At 43.6% G+C, this 20,694-nt stretch overlaps 1 protein-coding gene across 1 annotated transcript in view; it reads right to left on the minus strand.

Moving 5' to 3' along the window:
- Window positions 1–20,694, minus strand: part of STK32B (serine/threonine kinase 32B) — a 281,505-nt gene that overhangs the window by 216,579 nt on the left and 44,232 nt on the right. The window contains exon 3 of the mRNA XM_088463551.1: window positions 9,767–9,918. Coding sequence (XP_088319677.1) covers window positions 9,767–9,918 — 152 coding nt within the window. The remainder of the gene's footprint in view (window positions 1–9,766; window positions 9,919–20,694) is intronic.

Below are 20,694 nucleotides of genomic sequence, written 5' to 3' on the forward strand. Positions count from 1 at the left end.
TTCACAGGATTCAAGCAAAAACAAAGTATATGAATAGTACCACAAATATCAGGAACCACAATAAGAATGAACTTCATGCATCAGGTCAGTGCCGGGCTGCCCATCTGGCACTTGGGGCAAAAGCCAGAAGGGCCGAAGGCCAGATGAGCCAGTCCGGCTGCAAACCCCGGCCGAGCAGCTTTGCCTACCGGCGCTGGGCTCGGCCAGGACACTGAAAGACGGGGACATGCGGTGAGGCCACACCCCAATGACATGCGGCATGACACACCCCTTTTGCGCACGCGCGCCTACTCTGCGCGCATTAGGAGGTCTGCAAGCCCCAGCCCAAGTCCATCCCTGCACCAGGTGAACAGGCTGCTGAGATTGTGAACCAAGCCAGATTTATCAACGAGTGATATTGTGATACCCCCAAACCAGCAGTGTTTTCCGCAGCATAGAAGGGGTTAACGACAGGGAGTTGGGACCCTGCTGTTTCCTTGGAGATGGTTCTGCCAGCCTTAGGAGGGAAACTAGAGAGAGTCCTGCACAAGACTTGGAGGGGAGCAGGCATATTGTGAGCATGATGTCTGCACTGCCTGTGAGGTTACCCAGAGACACATTGGCCCGTGCAGAGAGCTAACAAGAGGACACAGCCATTTGCATCGATGTTTCCGATTCGATGGAAGTACTTTCTCCATCAAATAGCAGAAATTCGATTGCTGCCAGTCATAAGATGCAGCTTTCTGATGTCCATCCGATGGCTGGCTGTGGGAGGGGGAGCACACACCGCTGCTCTGCATAGCATAGGAGAATAGATGCCATGCAAAAGCACACGGCATCTATTCTCTGAATAGGCGGAGCCTGGAGGCAGCCCAGAATCTCGGAGAGTGTTGGGCACGCCCCCACAGCAATGTGGACGGGGGTGCCGTGAGGCCCCGCCCCTTTCCCACAGACCCCAGCCCTTTTTGTCCCGTGCTATAATCATTGCAATGGTTATAGTATCGAATTGTTGCGATGTGATGGCTAGTTGCCATCTCATTGCATGATTTGATGTCGGGAGCCTGGCAACTATTCGATGCCGGGCTTCTGATGCCCAACCCTATTGCAGAGTCTGACAATTGTAACGGACAGCACCAGAGAGCCTGCTATTGCTGCAGAGGGACACAGCAGGGGCGTATTTATAATGGGTGCAAGGTGTGCGGTGCTGGGGGGCCCACACACTGCACAGCCTGCATCCATTTAAAATATATTTACCTTTCCATCGGCCCCACGCTGTCTGCTGAGCTGCAAAAATAACCGGGAAAATGGCCACTGTGGCCATTTTTCCGTTATTCGCGTATGCGCAGTAGAGATCTTCGGGGAACGGGGCGCTGGCACCAAGTTCCCGGAGACCTATGCAAGTGCAGTAGACTCTGGAACATTGCCAGGATCTAATGCACCACCAGAGAGGAGGGGGTCTGATCAGAGCCTGAACACGAGCTACCTCCTCTACTAACCATTGCCAGATCTGACACAAAGAGACAAGCCTGTACAGACAGAGTGACCACATAGAGAAGTAAGCTGAAGAGCTGATTCAATTGTTTCTGCAACAAGGACACTCCCAGTGCACACAAGCAGGGGCGTAGGGAGGCCGGTTCCAGGCGCTGAACAGTTTAGTGGGTGCTGGCTGCGTCTGGAATCTGACATCAGCGTCTGTCTAATCATGACAGATTGCCGGGTGCTGGCTCCAGGGTCCAGCTACAGAACTGCTTCTGGTAGCGTGGTGCGTGTGATGAGTGTATAGTGTCACATGCACTAGAAGAGCCCGCACTCGGTGACAAGCAGGCGCCGTTTTTCCCTTGCATCCCGCCTAGGAGCAAGTGCTGCACAAGAGTCAGGACGGGGGGGGGGGGGGGGCAGGATGGTATGTGTCCCGTGGGCCTGGCCCAGCTTTGAACACTTTTTTTTGGCCGGCATCCTGCCATTTGCGGGCCGCAGAGATGGGGAGAACCGTGAGCTGAGGCCGCACACTGATTTTTTTCCGGGTCAGCATGGCTGATCGGAGCAGAGCTGTGATGACCAGGGATGCAGATAGCAGGGCGGCTGGTAATGGTTTTCCTGCTCAGTTCTCAGAGGTGAGTCTTACTTACAGCTCTGCAGGTTTGGCAGCATCTTTCAGTGCTTTAAACTCCCCACTGAGCGTCTGCTGCAGAGTGCAGATCACAGTCAAACACAGGATAGAGGAAGAGCGACGTCTTTTGAAGCTTCCCGCTGCTGCTTACTAAAGTTTTTTTATTGGTTTTAAAAAAAATAATGCTGTGCAGCCTGTGTTGATCCCAGCAAGGCCCCCTTGGAGGGGTCTTGCTGGAATCAATACAGGAGTATAATGAGCGAGAATATGGGGTTGTTATGGTGATTTTATTATGTTAATCTTTTGAGGAGGGGTTATTTAATGAGGAGATGGCCTTGTATTACAATGTGGGCACTAAGTTGCTCTTTATATTGTATTCCGGTCACTAGTTTGTTCTGTAGAGTATGGAGGTCATTGAAGTTCTATGTATTATATGGTGGTCAATGATGCTCTCTGTATTATTTGGTGGTCTCTCTGTCCTATATGGAAGTCACCGATGCTCTCTGTATTATACGGTGGTCACTGTTGCCGTCTGTATTATATAGTGGTCATGGATGCACTCTTTACCATATGGGGGTTCATTGATGCTTTCTGTAGCAAAAGTTAGTAAGGTGGTGGTGGTGTTGGGGGGACGCCGTTGCTCAGGCATGCTCCAGGCTCCGTGGCTTCACGCTACACCTCTGCACACAAGTGCAGGACAGGATTATACCAGTGTGTCTGTGATAAAAGCGCTGGTACAGCTTGGAAGCTGGGGAACAGTCCATGTTCTGCTGTTTACACAGTATAACTGGCACAGAGTGCAGGGCTGGCTGTAATTTAAGAGAAGCAGGACCCAATCAGAGCCGTCTCCAGCAGAGAGTAATTCCTGATCACAGGCTGGTGTGCACCTGAGATCTGCAGAGAGGCAGATGATTAATAGCACATGGGAAAAAAACACACAGACAGGATTAGATGCAATCTCCAGTAGTAACCAAGACTGGGAACTGCCACCAAAATGATTCATTACCTGCGGATCCTAACAGTATCGCAGTAATACAAACTAAATTGCCACTGGTATTCAGCATTATTTATCCATCTGGCGAGGTCCAGTGCTGTTCTCCTCATCGGCGGGGTCCTCTGCTCGCTGCCTAATGCTGCCAGTGATGGGCTCCTGTGAAATGCGCATGTGCGACGGTCTGTTTGCGCATATGCATGGAGCTTTAACCCGGTGGGGGCCCAGCAATACTTGGAAGGATTCACTGCAACCGGAAAGGCAGCGCTGGGTCCCTATTGCCGGCAATGGGGACCACATCGCTCTCCCTATCTAAAGATGGTGAGACCGATGCAGTGACAAACAATGGTAATCTTATTGTTTGTTGAATAAAGGATGACATAACCCCTTTAGCTAGCGCTAAAGGGGTTATGCATAGTTAATAAATGGGGCCCTTAATCTGGCTCTCTTTTGATGAGCTAAAAATATCCTAATAACTTTTGTTAATGTTAGGAAGCATTAAAACATGGTTGATCAAGGATTCAATACTAATATAATAAACAGGATAACTTACTGTATAACTGACAATTTGCAGACTGTAAATGGTTCTCCTTATATAGCTGTTTAAAAGTACCTTATCCAGATGCAGAAGGTATTTTGTCTTTCCAAGTGGTATCTGGTGACCGCTACGCCCCTTTGTGGTCTCGTCTGCTGTAAAGAGCGTGAGTGACATGTAATTGGGAAGCAGCAGCGCTGGTCAGGTGATGTTAAGCCGCAGTTGTGTGAATCCATGCTCTGGTGTCACTTGGCTGGAGGGGGAGGGGTGGTCGTGACTCTACGTACTGATGTAGTTTGTTGGCTGTAGACTGTAGGTGAGAGCCGCTGTGCAGTGTGAGAACAGCAGTTAATAGGAGTAGGTGAACTCTGCGTCTCTCCTGTCACTATATGTTTTATTATATTCTAGTGTTTCACAACCTTACTGATAAAAGAATTTCTTTATTTTATCTTTCTTAATTTTATTTGTTAATTTAACTCCCATAAGACAAGGATGTTTCCTGCGCCTGCACTGCTGACGCACAGTCGCTGGCTCTAATTGCCAGATCCGTACGAGTTCTGTGTGCGTAACTTCACATCACATGCGCTGTATGCTCCAACTTGCTGTTTGCAATCATGCACAGCGATACGTCTGACTCACAGCAGCCCCCATGTGGGCTTCATAAAGGAAGTCTGCATTATTGAGCAGTGTGTACTAAACATAGAGTGCCATCCATCCAGTCTTCCCTGCACCCTATAGTACAATCACGCTGAGACAAAAGGCTTCCAACTGACAATGGGCCTCATTCTAACATTGCAGGAGGCGTCTGAGGACACTGACAGCATTGCAGATCTGAGTGCTGCATCCAAAGATGCAGAATCGGATAACCATTGTGACCATCGGTAGCAAAGGTTGCAGCCACTGGCTGGTCTAAGCTTACTCAGTGATGGAACTGCTCAGCCGGGGCCAGGAAATCTGCGAAGGAAGATGCAGACCATGGCCTCACCAATCCCAGAAGCGACATGCCCACGTTTTTGGGAACACTGGCCGGCCACACCCATCTCCTTTCCCCAAACGGCATGCTGCAGCTTAGTGGCATACTCGCAGATAGAGGTCTGCACATGAGCAGTGCAGCTCCTGGGATGCACAGATCTCTAACAATCAGACTTATATGCAAACTATCGAGTTTGCGTAAAAGTCTGAATCAGACCCAATACCAGTATTGCAAAGAAATTCATGAAACCCCATTGTATGCACATGTCCTCTTTACACACACAGCACAAGTGCTGGTGCCAGTAAGTAGTAGAGATTTGCGCGGACCACCATGTTTTGGTTTTAGTTCTAATTCATCTTCTTTTGGTCTTGGCAAAACCACTCTCAAGTGTTTTGGTTCGGATTCGGTTTTGGATTCCTTAAAAATCGGTAAAAATGTATTAAAAAAAATCGATAAAACAGCTAATATCATATAATTTGGATCTGTTTACATGTTATCCAAAACCCGAGTGTGTTTTTAAATCCGAGTTCGAACTGAGCTAAGGAACCGAACCGGGACTCGTTTCAACTTGGAACCACAAAGTGATTCCAGACTGGGACTCGATTCGATTCAGAACACCTATTTTCGGCTGTGTTCATATTTCAGGAAAACCAAATTGTACATCTTTAGTAAGTAGTACACACATTGTAGGAGCTGCCTAGGGGAGTGCATGGAAGCTGCCAGGAGTGATTAGTTCAGTGTAAATGGAGGATTAAAACGTGTGTATATGTATATATATATATAATATATATATATATATATATATATATATATATATAAAACGGAAGGTGCGGCACTCCAGGTATAAAATAACTGATTACAAGATGACAAGGTGCATCAACGTTTCAGTTTTTACTAAACCATTATCAAGAAAAATATACATCACAGACACATACCTATAAATACCAGAGCTGCACCACGTGTAAGCCCGAGCATCCGAACTGGGATCACGCACCCGTCCGCTCTTACAGATGATTTCATCACGTGTCTAGCAACTTAGTTACCTCTATAAACAGCAACAAACAAACAAACATTAAGGATCAGAAGAACATGGTAAGTCAGATTCACAGCAGCGTTACTTAATTCACTCCTGTAATATTACTGTAATATTACTGACCAGAAACAGGTCAATACAAATGCTTCTATAAAGTATGTTTAAAATGGAACGAAAATTCAAACAGCGAATGGCGGCACATCGTTCCGCCATCCGCAACGCCTTAAGCTCGGGCTCAAGAGAGCAACCCGTGGTGCGGCATTTTGCCGAAAAAACAGCACCCTCTAAACAGTTTACTGTATAGGATGATCGATCACATTCCCTCCCCTCTTGATGAGGGGTGGGGATAGTGCATCCAAGCTGCTACAAAGTGAAGCCCGTTGGATTGCCCGCTTAGATGTCCTGCAACCAAAAAGTCTTAGGGGGTCTATTTACTAAGCAGTGTTAGGAGTAGTGAAGAGTGAAAAGTGATAAGAAAGTGCTAAGGTACCAGCCAATCAGCTCCTAACTGTCATTTTTCAAACACAGCCTGTGAGATGACAGGAGCTGATTGGCTGGCACCTTATCACTTTTCACTCTTCACTTTTTACTTCTCCTAACCCTGCTTAGTAAACAGACCCCTTAATGAGAACTTATCCTTAACCTGTTTTTGTGAGTTCTTAATATATTAATACATTAGCCCTGATCTGTGGGAGTACTTTATAGAAGCATTTGTATTGACCTGTTTCTGGGCAGTAATATTACAGTAATATTACAGGAGTGTATTAGGTAACGTTGCTGTGAATTTGACCTACCATGTTCTTCTGACCTTTAATGTTTGTTCATTTGTTGTTGTTTATAGAGGTAACTATGGTGATGGTGACACAAACGGAAGCGCCGTCTACACGCTGTCATGATGACGTCATCCGAAAGAGCCGCCAGACGGGTGTGTGGTTACACGTGGTGCGGCTACAGTATGTAAAGGGATGTGTCTTTCTGATGTATATTTATCTTGATGACAGTTTAGTAAAAACTGAAACATTGATGCACCTTGTCATCTTGTAATCTGTTATTGCATGCCTGGGGTGCCGCACCTTCTGTTGTTTATCTCCTCTATGTGAGGGTCACCGGTCAGTTACAGAATCATTCTAATTGCCCAAACTTGACCTAATAGGAATGCTGAGATATACAATGTGCACAGACATATTGCCTTGGGCACTCATCCTCTCTAACCTGCAGGTGCTGGGTGACAGCCACTCCACCAACAACCTGAACATAATACACTAAAGTTTGCCAATAAGGATATCCCTTATAAAGATCCCTCCCCTACACTCACTCATTACCATCTGAGAGACATCGGGATGACATCTCCTCCACTAATGGACAAATGTGGCATTTTCTACAAAGGGACAATTAGATTTTGAAATTGAATTAGAATCTAAAAATATCAGAAGGTCTGGTCTACATGCCAAATGTAGATTAGTTATCACACATTAAGGAGAAACAGCTGTGTCCCTTGTGGTTGATGCATTCCTACCCATTGATAAATATTGTACAGTATGCCCAGACTGAACGACCCTATTAAGGGAGGGAATGACTTGTAACTGTCATAAACCGCACCTACCGTGTTACTTACAGTGTCTGGTTTCCCACTCCATGATCTGGCTATGTGACATACTTCCTCGACCTATGGCTTCTTCTCATCTCCTGCAGTCTCTCTGACTCCCACATGCAATATTCTCCCCAGTGCTGGCTGCTAGGCACAGCCGTGACAGTCTGGATCAGGTGACCAGATCTCCAACAACAGGAGACCAGTATGTGATAACACGATGCCTGTGGCCAATCCCTGACAAGCCGGGGTATATAAGGATTCTTCCTGCATACAGCACTTGCCAGTGCAATGTTGTTCATAGCCCAGCTGTGTGCTTCCCAGTAAGCTCCTGCAGAGTCTTATTATTGTCCAGTGACTCTTAGTGCAGTTTACCATCTTACTGCACTATTGGTTCCAGTATCTGGTTACATCCCGGTCATTCTGCAATCCGGAATCCTGCACCATTGGTTCCAGTCTGATACCCTGCACCATCGCTTCCAGTTTGATATCCTCCACCATTGCTTACAGTCTGTTTATTTTGCTACCCAGCTATTCCGGTTCCATTCCTGTGCACTCAGCATTCCGGTTCCATTCCGGTGAAACCCGTGTTCTAACTCCATCATACATCATCTGTGATTAGGCATCATCTGGACTTCTTTCAGGTCCTCAGCTACATTTCCAGTGCCCACGATTGCCAGCAGCACTCGCCTGCCCATCAGCTGCTCACAGATCACTAATATTACTCCTCAGTCCTAATTGTTCATGAACAGAGATTACTTAAGGCCGTAGAGTTTCCCAGTGGTCACCAGAGACTCCAAGCCAGCCCAAGACTTCAGTTCGGGTTCACCGACAAACCGATCCGTGACAGTAAATTAAAGTATACAATTTTGTTTCTCCTCTAAAGATTGTATGCTGCCGGCATTAATAATATTAGGGAGCATCAGTCATTTTTCTTTATTTAATTTTTTTGCTTCCACCACAGGGAATTAATTCATCTGAATACTTCATTTTCCTCCAAGAATATTTTTTGTAGAAATAATTGAATCTCCCTGTATGTGATCTATATTCTAATTTTAATTGGAAACTAAACACAAGAAATAAAATAAATCAAGCATGAAGGCTGATGATCTATTCAGTATTACCAAGACTTTTTCTGACATTTTGGAGGCAGATAATGCTCTTAACGTACTTTCTGGCCTCCTCAGGCTCCTCCTTCTCCCCTTTCCCTGACCAATCACTGGACTGTCTGACTGCAGAAGGAAGAGCAGTGTCATGCTGATCACCTGCACTTCCTCCTGCAGTCATTGCAATAGTGAGCAGTGACCAGCAGCATGACTGAACATAAATGCATTAGAAAATTGATCCTATTTACCCTTTGATACCTCTAATTTTATTTCCAGTCACTGGTTTGCTTATAGATGCCCTTGGGAGAAAGTGCTGGTGATTGGTGCCACTCTAAGGGGTCGATTCAGACCCGGATGCTAAGCTGCGCTCTCACTTAGCCAAAAGGGGCCGGGTATGCAAATGCCGTGATTGCACTGTCTGGTGTAAGGACGCCCTCTATGCTTTAGAGAGCGATGACAGAGGGAACGCACGCCGGTATAAAGCCGCCCACCTTTCTTTCATAACACACATCATCCCCAGAAAGTGTGTGATTAATCGGGTACATCGTGAGCCATCGGAGCTGCACGCAGCGCTTAAGGTAGACCCTATCCCACCGCAAGCACTGTGAACAGTGCTGTCTAATATACATTCAAGTGACGTGTACAATGAAGCTTCTTTGCTAATTATGCACACCCATAAAACGCTGATTAGATGCCCAAACACGCCTGCATTCGCACATCCACTCTGTCATTCACAAGCACCTTCCCATGTTACCGCCAACAAATAGCACTATCTGTCACTCAACTAGCGTCCAGTCTGTGTACTACGAGCACACAATTCCCGAGCGCAGTGAGTGATTTGCGCATGCGCATATTGATGCAAACTCATGCGCAAACGGGCGATTATCGGCCATAGCGTGCGTCCGCGGCTTAGTGTCCGGGTCTGCATCAGGCCCTAAGTTCCTTCTGGCAGTCAGTGATCCATGGAGGAACAGTGTAGTAACAGGACAGGAGGGGGCAGAGTGGGGCTAATATTGCTGTAAATGTGGTGAATTTAGGGGTAAAGCACTACTGGATCCATGCCTTAAGGCTGTTCTGACAATTCCAGCCACCTAGAATTTGACGATCCAATCCTGCACCCCTCTCTATGTTCCTGATTGATACAAAGGCATAAAAGTTCCATACGCTTGAACTTACTTACAGATACTAGCTGTTAGTAAATGCAGCTGAATGTCAGGGAGAATCTACTACAGGTCTCCTTATTAGCTGCTCCTACTCGGCTATTCAGTGGTACGGAACGCAACCAATGTTACACTAGGGGAGTCTCCTCTTCAGTCAGATGAGAACCACGCAGATGATCAGAGGTGGACATTTACTTGCTTACACTGTTTACCTCTCATTCCAAACACATATAAACCCTCTAAAACTCACCCAGACAACCGAACAATGAAGAGGATCAGATCGTCACTTACCATAGATTCACCAGAAAGGGGTGTTCAAGGCACTGCATGATCTGTAGTTCTCTGAAGACGTTCCGCACCTCATCTCTTTCCACGCACTTCTGTTTGTTCATATATTTCATGGCGTACATCTTCTTGGAGTCTCGCTTCTGTACAATGCACACCTGGAAGATTAATAACCTGTGAGCTTCATCTGTGCAGGTACTTAATCATGGCATATTCATTTCATTTCAGGGTCATTCTCGGACAAATAGTCATTCTTAGGGTAATAAAAGTCATAGCGTAAACTAACAGCTATGACTGCAATACTGCAGCTAAACTAGTAACAACCTAGTGGTAGAAATGGACTCATTGCTAATTAATTGTTGCAATTAATGTTTAGAATGTGCTATTTTAATATATTGCTCTGATGTAGGGTAAGATACAGTACAAGCCAATTGTTAAATGTAATAGATTAATTATGTAATCCAGGGACATTCTAAGCTATTAGGTGCATGTTTTGTATAGGTCCTTTTCCCCATAAATAGGGCGGTGGCATCTGCACATAATATAAGCATAATAAGAAAGAAAATGGGAGCGCTGGCAGTGGCTGCTGATTTAAAAAATCATTATTTATTTTAATTGCACAAAATACACTTTTTATTTAAAATATCAAGATAAATGAAGAGTACAGATGGATTCAATCAATTAGGCTAATAGTGCCTTACTGTTAAAATGTGAAACCGGTTCCACCCTACAATATTAGTACATATCAATATATAAATCACTCCAGTGACTAGTATAGAGATCTCTTATATAGACATATATATATTGGAATAATGGAGCATCAATCAAAAAATCATTGGTCACAATTTTCCAGCATGGATTTAATAGTTGTCAATAGTTATGTCCACTTATACCCAATTGATAGAGGGTTAAATGTATAAAGAAGAAGCAGCACAGCTCATTCAGCACAGATTAGAGTGTTAGTATTGCAGTGTTAGTAAATAGGTAGTTCCTAATATAGGTACATTATCATCCAACCATATAGGTGGAGAAGCAAAGTGTATTGTGGCAGTTAACCTCTACCCCAATCCCAGGGGGAGGATGCTTATATACTGATCGCCTGCTCACAAGTAAAGAACAATATCAGCCAAAGATTTTTACCACTTTGTGCTCCATGTGGTCCAGAGTCGCTTCTTGTCCTCAGGCAGAGGGACCTCTTATTCCTGAATCCTGGCACTTGTAACCGTTCACGGTGAACCAATAGGCTGAGTACTATTCTGTTATCCGCCGCTGCTGCACGCTGGCTGCTACGCGCTGGCTGGTGACCGCTCCGTCACTTCCGGTGGTGAACTTCCGGCTTCCGGTATGCATACCACCTGCGTTCCACGAGTCACTGACGCGTTTCTCCGCCCAATGACGCGGCGGTTTCATTAGTCCTCTGATGAAACCGCCGCGTCATTGGGCGGAGAAACGCGTCAGTGACTCGTGGAACGCAGGTGGTACGCATACCGGAAGCCGGAAGTTCACCACCGGAAGTGACGGAGCGGTCACCAGCCAGCATGTAGCAGCCAGCATGTAGCAGCCAGCGTGCAGCAGCGGCGGATAACAGAATATTACTCAGCCTATTGGTTCACCGTGAACGGTTACAAGTGCCAGGATTCAGGAATAAGAGGTCCCTCTGCCTGAGGACAAGAAGCGCCTCTGGACCACATGGAGCACAAAGTGGTAAAAATCTTTGGCTGATATTGTTCTTTACTTGTGAGCAGGCGATCAGTATATAAGCATCCTCCCCCTGGGATTGGGGTAGAGGTTAACTGCCACAATACACTTTGCTTCTCCACCTATATGGTTGGATGATAATGTACCTATATTAGGAACTACCTATTTACTAACACTGCAATACTAACACTCTAATCTGTGCTGAATGAGCTGTGCTGCTTCTTCTTTATACATTTAACCCTCTATCAATTGGGTATAAGTGGACATAAATATTGACAACTATTAAATCCATGCTGGAAAATTGTGACCAATGATTTTTTGATTGATGCTCCATTATTCCAATATATATATGTCTATATAAGAGATCTCTATACTAGTCTCTGGAGTGATTTATATATTGATATGTACTAATATTGTAGGGTGGAACCGGTTTCACATTTTAACAGTAAGGCACTATTAGCCTAATTGATTGAATCCATCCGTACTCTTCATTTATCTTGATATTTTAAACAAAAAGTGTTAGAGATTGTATTTTGTGCAATTAAAATAAATAATGATTTTTTAAATCAGCAGCCACTGCCAGCGCTCCCATTTTCTTTCTTATTGTGTTCCCATTGTGAATAGGTGGACTTCCAGATCCACTGTGTGGGGGCAGCAGGAGTGGTATAGATTTTGGCCTAATTGGTGATTTATATTGGTAGCGCCCACTTTTTTCTCCTTTTGTAATATAAGCATAGACTCTGGTATTGGGCAGCTCCCTACAATGAAAATATGGCACCCGCAGCCATTGGGACAAACCCTATCCTGGATGCAGGGTAGATTGAATGGGGACCCTTTGATACAAGGGACCATGTGCACCGCACACCCTGCACCCATTATAGATGCGCCACTGATGTAATATTCTTTCCTTATATTATAAGTATAAAATTGTAAAATAAGCATGTATAATTTAAAAAGTGATGCGTTGTCAAATACACAAAGTTACTTTCATTACAAATACAGATTTAGGGCCGGATTCAATTTGCTGTAGCAAATAACCGCGGACTAACACAGTAGCCATGGCTATTTAATTGTAGCCCATGGTAAGCTCACAGGCTGCACCTAGCACAGATTTTTGCTTGACCCTGAGGGAGGCTCGTAACAGAAATCCACAGTAAGTGCCTCTATCTCGGGTGCCGCAAACTTATCCCAGAATCTATACATTAAAGTGCATTAGCTATGGATTACCGTCTGAGGAAAAGGTTCTATAATTATTTCAATGACTTTTTCTTTAGTAAAAGTAAAAGCTCTGGTCTTATAGAAACAGAACCAGGACCAGCAATTGGAATCTAGACTCTTGGATTTAGGTGAGGGGGCTTAATTTGTACTATAATTTCTCTAGAAGCAACTAAAATAGGCAGTAGCAAAACTCTATTTATAAAACACGGCAAGTGTTCAATTTCAGCTCTTGCTGTGAGGGCAATCTTGTTTTAATCTTTGTAACAAATATACTTGTTTAAAGCTGGACGCACACCTAAAGATTATCTGTCCAACCAGCCGAGTATTTGATTGGTTGGAATGAAAATCTGGTAAGGTATGAAAGCAAATGACAATCGGCAATTTGCTCCCAAACGCCGGAAAATGGACAAAAACTGTTATTTGAACAAATTGTTTAGATCAAACATTTAACAAACTTATCTGACGACCATTTTCATCTGTTTTCTGGCATTTAGGAGCAAATTGCTGATCATCAGTTACTCCCATACGTTACCAGATTTTCATTCCAAATAATCAATTAGTTGGCTGATTGGACAGATAATCTTTAGATGTGCGGCCAGCTTAACAATAAAATTGTGCTTTTGTAACAAATAAAAATTTAATCACATTTCAAGATCTCTTGAGTGGGAAATATATAAAAAAAAAGTGCTGGAAGCTACATACACCGATATTTATAAGAAAGGCACGCAAACCACACTTAATTTATGTTGGAGAATTTGAGATGACTTCTTCATATGTTAAAAAATCCCACAGCTTAATCATACTTCCAGAAAAGAAACCTTTCTAAAATGATGAGAACACCTGCAACTGGTTTTCTATCATTCATAACGGCTAACTCATAGGCGTAATTACCAATGGTGCAAGGGGTGCAACTGCTATGGAGCCCAGAGCTGAGGGGGGGCCCATCTTCCTTGTCAAAATGTAATTTGTTATATAGATTTTTCACCATTGGGTGGCACATAGGAGCCCTCTGATTGGAGGAGCCCAGCACAAATGCTCCTCTGACCTGAGCAGGGGTTGGGGCTACAACAGCTTGGTCAACTTCTCTTCAATTCAGGCAGCATGGAGGAGGGAACTGCAGTAAGCTCCACATCAAGGTGAAAGGGGGTGAGACTGCAGGGGCGCACATTGTTTGTGTCCCGCATTCTGTGTGTGTCTCTATGTGTAACCCTATATATAATCCTCTATATGTGGCTCTATATATAATCCTCTCTGTATTTGTGTGTATGTATCTAACTATTTGTAACCCTGCCTGTATGTGTGTGTGTCTCTATATGTAACCCTGCCTCTATGTGTGTGTATGTCTCTATATGTAACCCTCCCTGTATGTATGCATATATCTCTATATGTAACCCTGCTTGTATGTGTGTGTATCTCTTTATGTAACTGTCTGTATGTGTGTATGCCTCTATATGTAACCCTGCCTGTATATATGTGTATGTCTCTATATGTAACCTTGTCTATGTGTATATATGTATGTATGTATGTATATCTCTATATGTAACTCTGTATGTGTGTGTCTCTATATGTAACCCTTTTTGTATGTGTGTGTGTCTATATATGTAATCCTGCCTGAATGTGTGTATGTCTCTATATGTAACCCTGTCTGTATGTATGTGTGTATGTCTCTATATAGCTTTAGCCCAGTTCAAATTATGTTCCATTTATAGTTACCATTTGGTTTCCTACAGACCAGTACACACTAGATGATGTCTAGTGTGTACCAACCTCGTAAGCGATGGTGTAGTGCCAGCATCGGCAACTGCGTACACACTTGCCGATGCTGGCAGTGATGAAGCGACAGCGGGGACGATTCTGCATTCAGCAACATAGCTCTCACTAACAATGTCGCCTTCGGAGCTGCATGCAGCTGGGCCAGGCGATGTCACTGACAATGCGCAGGAGCGCGCTTTGTCAGCAACATAAAAGGTGTACACTAGACGATGTGCCCGATATGTCATCTGATCCAGCAGGATCGGATGACATAAACCTCCTGACGTGTGTTTTGTGCTTAGGGCCTGATTCAGACCCGTTTGCTAGTATGCATTCGCTCTTAGCGAGCCGATGTTTGCAATCTGCGTATGCGTATAAGTCACAGTGAGCGTGTGTGAACCAGTCTGTGTTATTGCAAAGCGTTTGCCCCTTGCGCCTTGCTAGAATGAGTGACAGGACGAGCCGTTTGTGGATGGTGACAGGGGTTGGTCAAGAGAAACAGGGGTGTGGTGGTGCGAACGCAGACGTGTCTGTGCATCTTAATGCCGTTTCAGAGGCGTGCATAATTAAGATGCAGCATAATACACGTAACATGGCTGAATTACACACTGAAGCACTCGCAGTGCTTGTGGTAGGGTATGGTCAGCCAAAAGTGCTGCGTATGGGTCCGATGGTACTCGATGTTACCGATTGTTACATACACTTCCTGAAGATGATGTGTATCACTAAGGGAAAGTGGGCTTCTTAAGACAGGCGAGGGGTGTCTATATACACACTGCGATTGCACGCCAAAACATAGTGGGAGTGCTAATGTCTTGCTGTGCGATCGCAGGATTTGCATACTTTGGCAGCTGATGGCTGCGAGCGAACGCATCTAGCGAGCGGGTCTGAATCGGACCCTTAGGTCACAATAACATTAAATTTATATGAAATAATGACACTGCGACAGAAATGGCATTCAAAGAGGTTAGCTATTTATTGAAAAGATCATAAAATAAAAAAAATTGTATGGTGGCCAGAAAGGTCGGGCAATAATCATCGCAGCCCAGCAATGCTCCAACACAAGCACAAAACATGCATTGCCGCCATATACTGTAGGTGCTTACAAAACACAACTAACAAAAAGGGGTATCCAACTCAACCTTGCAACATCCGAAAAATCACCCGGAAAGGTATAGTGCTGCAGTGGTTCAGACTTCAGACAAAATTGAGTGCACTCAAATACAAATCAACTGCACCCGAGCTGAATGACCTGCCGTTCTTTCACACCAATGGAAAATAGCCAACAACTGAACAAATCCTAAGGAAAGGGCGGGAGGGAAAATTCTTCACAAAGAGGCTTGTTCCATGTGACCACAGGCCTTAAATACTCTAACCTTTAACCCCACCCACTAACACCTAACTGGCTAAAATTCACCCATGTGGCCTCACACAAACCACCCATAGCCTTGTGGTTTAACCCACGACAGTCATAGTCTGCCTTCTGTTCTTCTATCGTCTGGTGTAGGGGTGGGTGATAAGCGGTTACCCAGCTGTTGCAGAAATTTTTTTCTATTTGGACATGCTAAAACTGTTGCAAGGTATGCTGGGATTTGTAGTTCAACAACAGCAGGAGGGACGCTGGTCTAGTGTATAACCGGCATTCAAGCCAATGCTATTTTAGTTATTTATAACCAGTTATTTATATAGCGCACACTTATTTTGAAGTGCTTTACAGAGAATATTTGGTTCTTCACATCAGTCCCTTCCTCAGAGGAACTTATAAAGTGTATTCCTTACCACATGTACACACACATACTGGTCTATTTTCTGTTAGTAGCCAAATAACATACTAATATTTTTTTGAGTGTAGGAAGAAGCTGGAGTACATGGAGGAAACCCACACAAGCACGGGGAGAATATACAAACTCCACACAATTAGGGCTATGGTGGGAATCAAATCCAAGACATCAGTGCAGTGAGGCAGTAATGCTAACCATTGCCACAAATTTGCTGCCCTGAATATTATCTGTAACAAGTTTACCTCATGATAAGAGCAATATTCGTTAAGCATGGCTGTTCCTCAAGTGAACATACTGACACTATTTATTATTATTATTATTATTATTATTATTATTATTATTATTATTATTATTATTATTATTTTCTTCAATATATTGCTGAAGGGGATCCCTCTGAATCCCTTCTAATACGAGGGTGGTTCAATAAGTGTGTAATGTTCTTTATTGCATTCTAATTTCCCACCAGCAGGTAGACCACTGTTTCCCCTCACGGACATTAGGCTGTGCCTCATATCAGTCATCAGGGGCGTATTAAGAGAGGAGGGGGCCCGTGTTCACTGCCCGTCTGGAGTCCCCTCCTCTCTCCAAGGCTGTCGTCAGCGAACTGACAGCAGCAGTAGACTCCGAGCACTAGAGTTTCCCCGGAGTCTACTGCGCATGCGCAGTTCACCAGGAAAATGTCGCGGCAGACATTTTCCCGGTGATTTCCTACTGCGCATACGCAAAACGCTGGGAAAATGCCCGTGGCGGCCATTATCCAGCCGTTTTCTGAAGCGCTACTGCGTGGGACATCGGAGAGGTAAGTACGAAAAAAAAGTATGGGTGCAGGGTGCGCGGTGCGCCCCCCCCCATGGATCTACACCCATTATAAATATGCCCCTGTCAGTCATACTCCCCCAACATCAGGTGTAATTTGGCGGGGCTGGCGGAAACATCATCGGAGCCAGTAGGTATTTTTGTTGCACAATTGTCACTCCTATGGGGTGGATATCATGGTTGTAATCTAATTTTAAAAAACAAAGCAGTTTGTGTGTAGATAAAATTATATCAGTTTTATCATCACATTTCCAGGCAAAAATTATGTACAACATAAAAAGGCTCATGAAAGCAAAATCCAGAATGATGCAGATCGGAACAGCAATAGTAGTGAATCAGAAAAAATCTGTGTCTTTAAAAACACAGTTCTCACTTGAAACATAGATAAGGCAGTTCTTATTTAAAACAGATACTGTAGGTGATGCAGATATATTTGAAAATGTGCTCACCTTTTGGGGGCATATAGATGCGTATAATCAGACAACCGGCTGAATGTTAATCATCCAGGGTTCTCAGTAGTCTTTTACCGCTAGACTCCTCACAAAGGGCCTGATTCAGCAGCGTACACAATTGCAACTACATACGCAGATCGTCCGATTCTACAGTACTGCGCATGCGTATGCAATCGTACTGCGCGTGCTCCGCAATCGCTCTGCGATTACGCACGCACATAGGAATCCAGCGCAGAGTGAGTGACAGGCCGTGAGCATTTTGGGGGGGGGTAGACGGGTGAGTGGTTGCAGAAACGCATGTGTGTCTGTCCGTTGGAACAACTTTGCATGGGCGTGCATAAATTAGCCACTGCGATTGCCTGCGCAGCTTGAGGACTCACTGCGTGCGACCAGACTTGCGGTTTCTGCGACTGGTCAGGCCTGCTGTAATTGTGCGTGATGGGCCGATGTCCTTCGATGTTACTGATGTATACGCAGGACTGCGAGATATTACGGATGTGGGAAGGCAGTAGTGGGTGTCTTTATGCTGAGCTGTGGCTGATGTTACTGATGTAGACGCAGTACTGTGAGGTATTATGGATGTGAGAAAGCAGTAGTGGGTGTCTTTATGTTGGCTAAGCTGTGGCAGACATTAGCATATTTTCACAGGTTCATTGTGTCCGATCACACAGCTGCGATCGCAAGTGCGATCCATACTGAATCAGGCCTAAAGTCCAGATCTGCACTGATGTAGCTTAAGGGTACGAAATGTAGAGAGAGAGTTGACCATCTCCACCTGAGGCTGCTGACAGGTTTCTACCCTGGTTGGGTCTTTGAATCCACAAAAAAAGAAGACAATATCCGCACAAACCTTAAAACACATCAGGTTCTTCCCCTATATATCTGTCCACTATATTGTTTTATGTAGTATGGAGAGGTGCTCCCAGGAATATGATTAGCAACTTCAAAACAAAAAGAAAAAAGTACTCCCAAAACGGGGCACTCACGAACCAATTGTTACCTATAATCTCATCAAGAGAAAAAATTGATGAATGATTATTTGGCCACTCTTATGCAGTAATGGGGAATCTTTGGAACCAATCTCAAAATCTATATTTCCTTCCAGGACAATAGGAGAGAAAAGAAGAAATATCTAGTACTACTGTATATTGTACTATTATCACTGTTAATGACCCCTATTACTATTGCTTAAACCTTAACTTTTATTCCTAACTTAAGATAATGTCAGCGAAATATTGAACAGTTTATTTATTTATTTTATATTTTTCTGTGTTATGTTTATGTTATATTTTTATTTATTATTTTTCATTTTATTAAAATATTTTTGTGAAAAAGTGCATTAAAAAAATATATCCACCTGCAATGTTTCCAATCGTTAATTTATTACTCTGACTGTCATGTACAATGTATCCCAATAACCGGGTTTAACAGTCTCCCAAGGGTTGGGTCTTTGTCAAGGCACCAGCCCATAGTTACGATAATACCAACTGAAACTGTCGTCCTGTCTTTTCACATGCTACATATCTAAATGATACATAACAATTCATTCTATTGTTTAATGTCACCTGAGATTTCTGTCTTGTGATTTCTGTAAGACGTGTTACATAAATGCCTCTCAAGCTGCAAATGACAAAGACAAAGTTTCTGGTCTGATTTTGCTATGTGACTTCCCACTGTTCTGCAATTAGTACTGTAGCCCATCTCTCCTGTGGTTTGGATCTGACAGTCCTCCTAGGATAGCACTTATTGCATTTGTCATCGCCAGTCTAATCAATATATACTGTAACTGTCCACAATCAGCATGTTGTTTCTCCGCTTTCATGTGTTAGACATCACTAGTATAGTTTTACAGATTGTAGTGTGAATTTTCTAGCTCCGTCATACCAATACACAGAACGGTAGCTGGGAGTCTTTGTGTCCAGGGCACGGAGATCTGTAATCACATCATCACATACTGACAGTTTATAAAGCAAACACAGTAAAGATAGTATGCTGCGTAAAGCATCAGCTCCAGTGGTTTAAGCCGAGAAAAATAATGGAGGATTTGGAGGATAGTTACAAATGGTGAACTGGTGAGGGAGAGCAGATGGGGTTACTCCAAACCAGTGGGGTACCCATTAGAAGCAGTAGGGAACCATCAGGCGGGTTCAGCTGGTGTTAATATATCGGGCTCTCGCCACCTTCAGTTACATTACCCTTCATTTAACACACATTTATCAGTAATATCATACCCAGTACTTGAACACAGGACCTCTCACATTGCAGTCAGACACGCTACACGTGAAACTATTTGGTCCTGCATTGGAAGACTTTAAAAGCACTTTAAAACACTAGAATACCAACCAATTACCGAGTTACTAAAACTCATCTATGGTTTACAAGCATGTTTATGCAGGGAAGAACAGCAATACGACACGTAATAATATTACAAAGGTTTAATATCTCAATCAAAGATAACAACCATCTGTAAATTTATAATCTGACAAAATCAGCATAAATGTTTCTAGTTATAAAAAACAGAAAACATGGAACAATTAAAGTAAAATAATTAAGCCAGTAAAAAGATAAGGATACTGTATTAGGTATATTGGTGCTCAGTTAAAGGGAGGCTTTGTTTCTAAAGGGTGCAACACCTGTAATTCTTCTGGTACAGATTGCAAAATTAAACTTTGGAGATTGCACCATAAAGCCTCGGTTATCTCTTTTGAGTTGATTAGTCAACAGCATTACATTAAATAAAGAACAAGATAAGGGAACTCCTTGACGCATTGAACCAGAAACAAAAGGAAGGCATAAAGTCTGTATATTTCCTGAAATGAGCTCCTGTTTAAATACTGTAAATGATGGATGATTTTTATCCCTAAAGGGTTGATAATAAAGGGGCTTATCTATCATGATACTACCATAGAACACATTTTCCATCGCTGCTTATTGCAGTGAAAATATATTCCCGAAATTTAACAAAAATTAAAATTCACCAGAGCAGCTACAGTAAATGATGCTCAATCCCTGATGATACTGGTCAGCAGCAGTAAGAGGACCTTTATAGCTTTGCCAGCCATAGCCAAAGCTATCTGCTCATAGGCGAACTGGCTGTTTGGCTCACACAAACACAGTGGAAGTGGACATTGCTACTTGAGCTTCCAGTTTCACTTTCATTGGAAAGTTAAAAAAAGCTTGCAAAAAATTTGAAAAAAAAATATTTTAAATAATTTTA

The sequence above is a fragment of the Taudactylus pleione genome, unplaced genomic scaffold, assembly GCF_031769625.1.
Source record: "Taudactylus pleione unplaced genomic scaffold, aTauple2 ptg001408l, whole genome shotgun sequence".
NCBI lineage: Eukaryota > Metazoa > Chordata > Amphibia > Anura > Myobatrachidae > Taudactylus > Taudactylus pleione.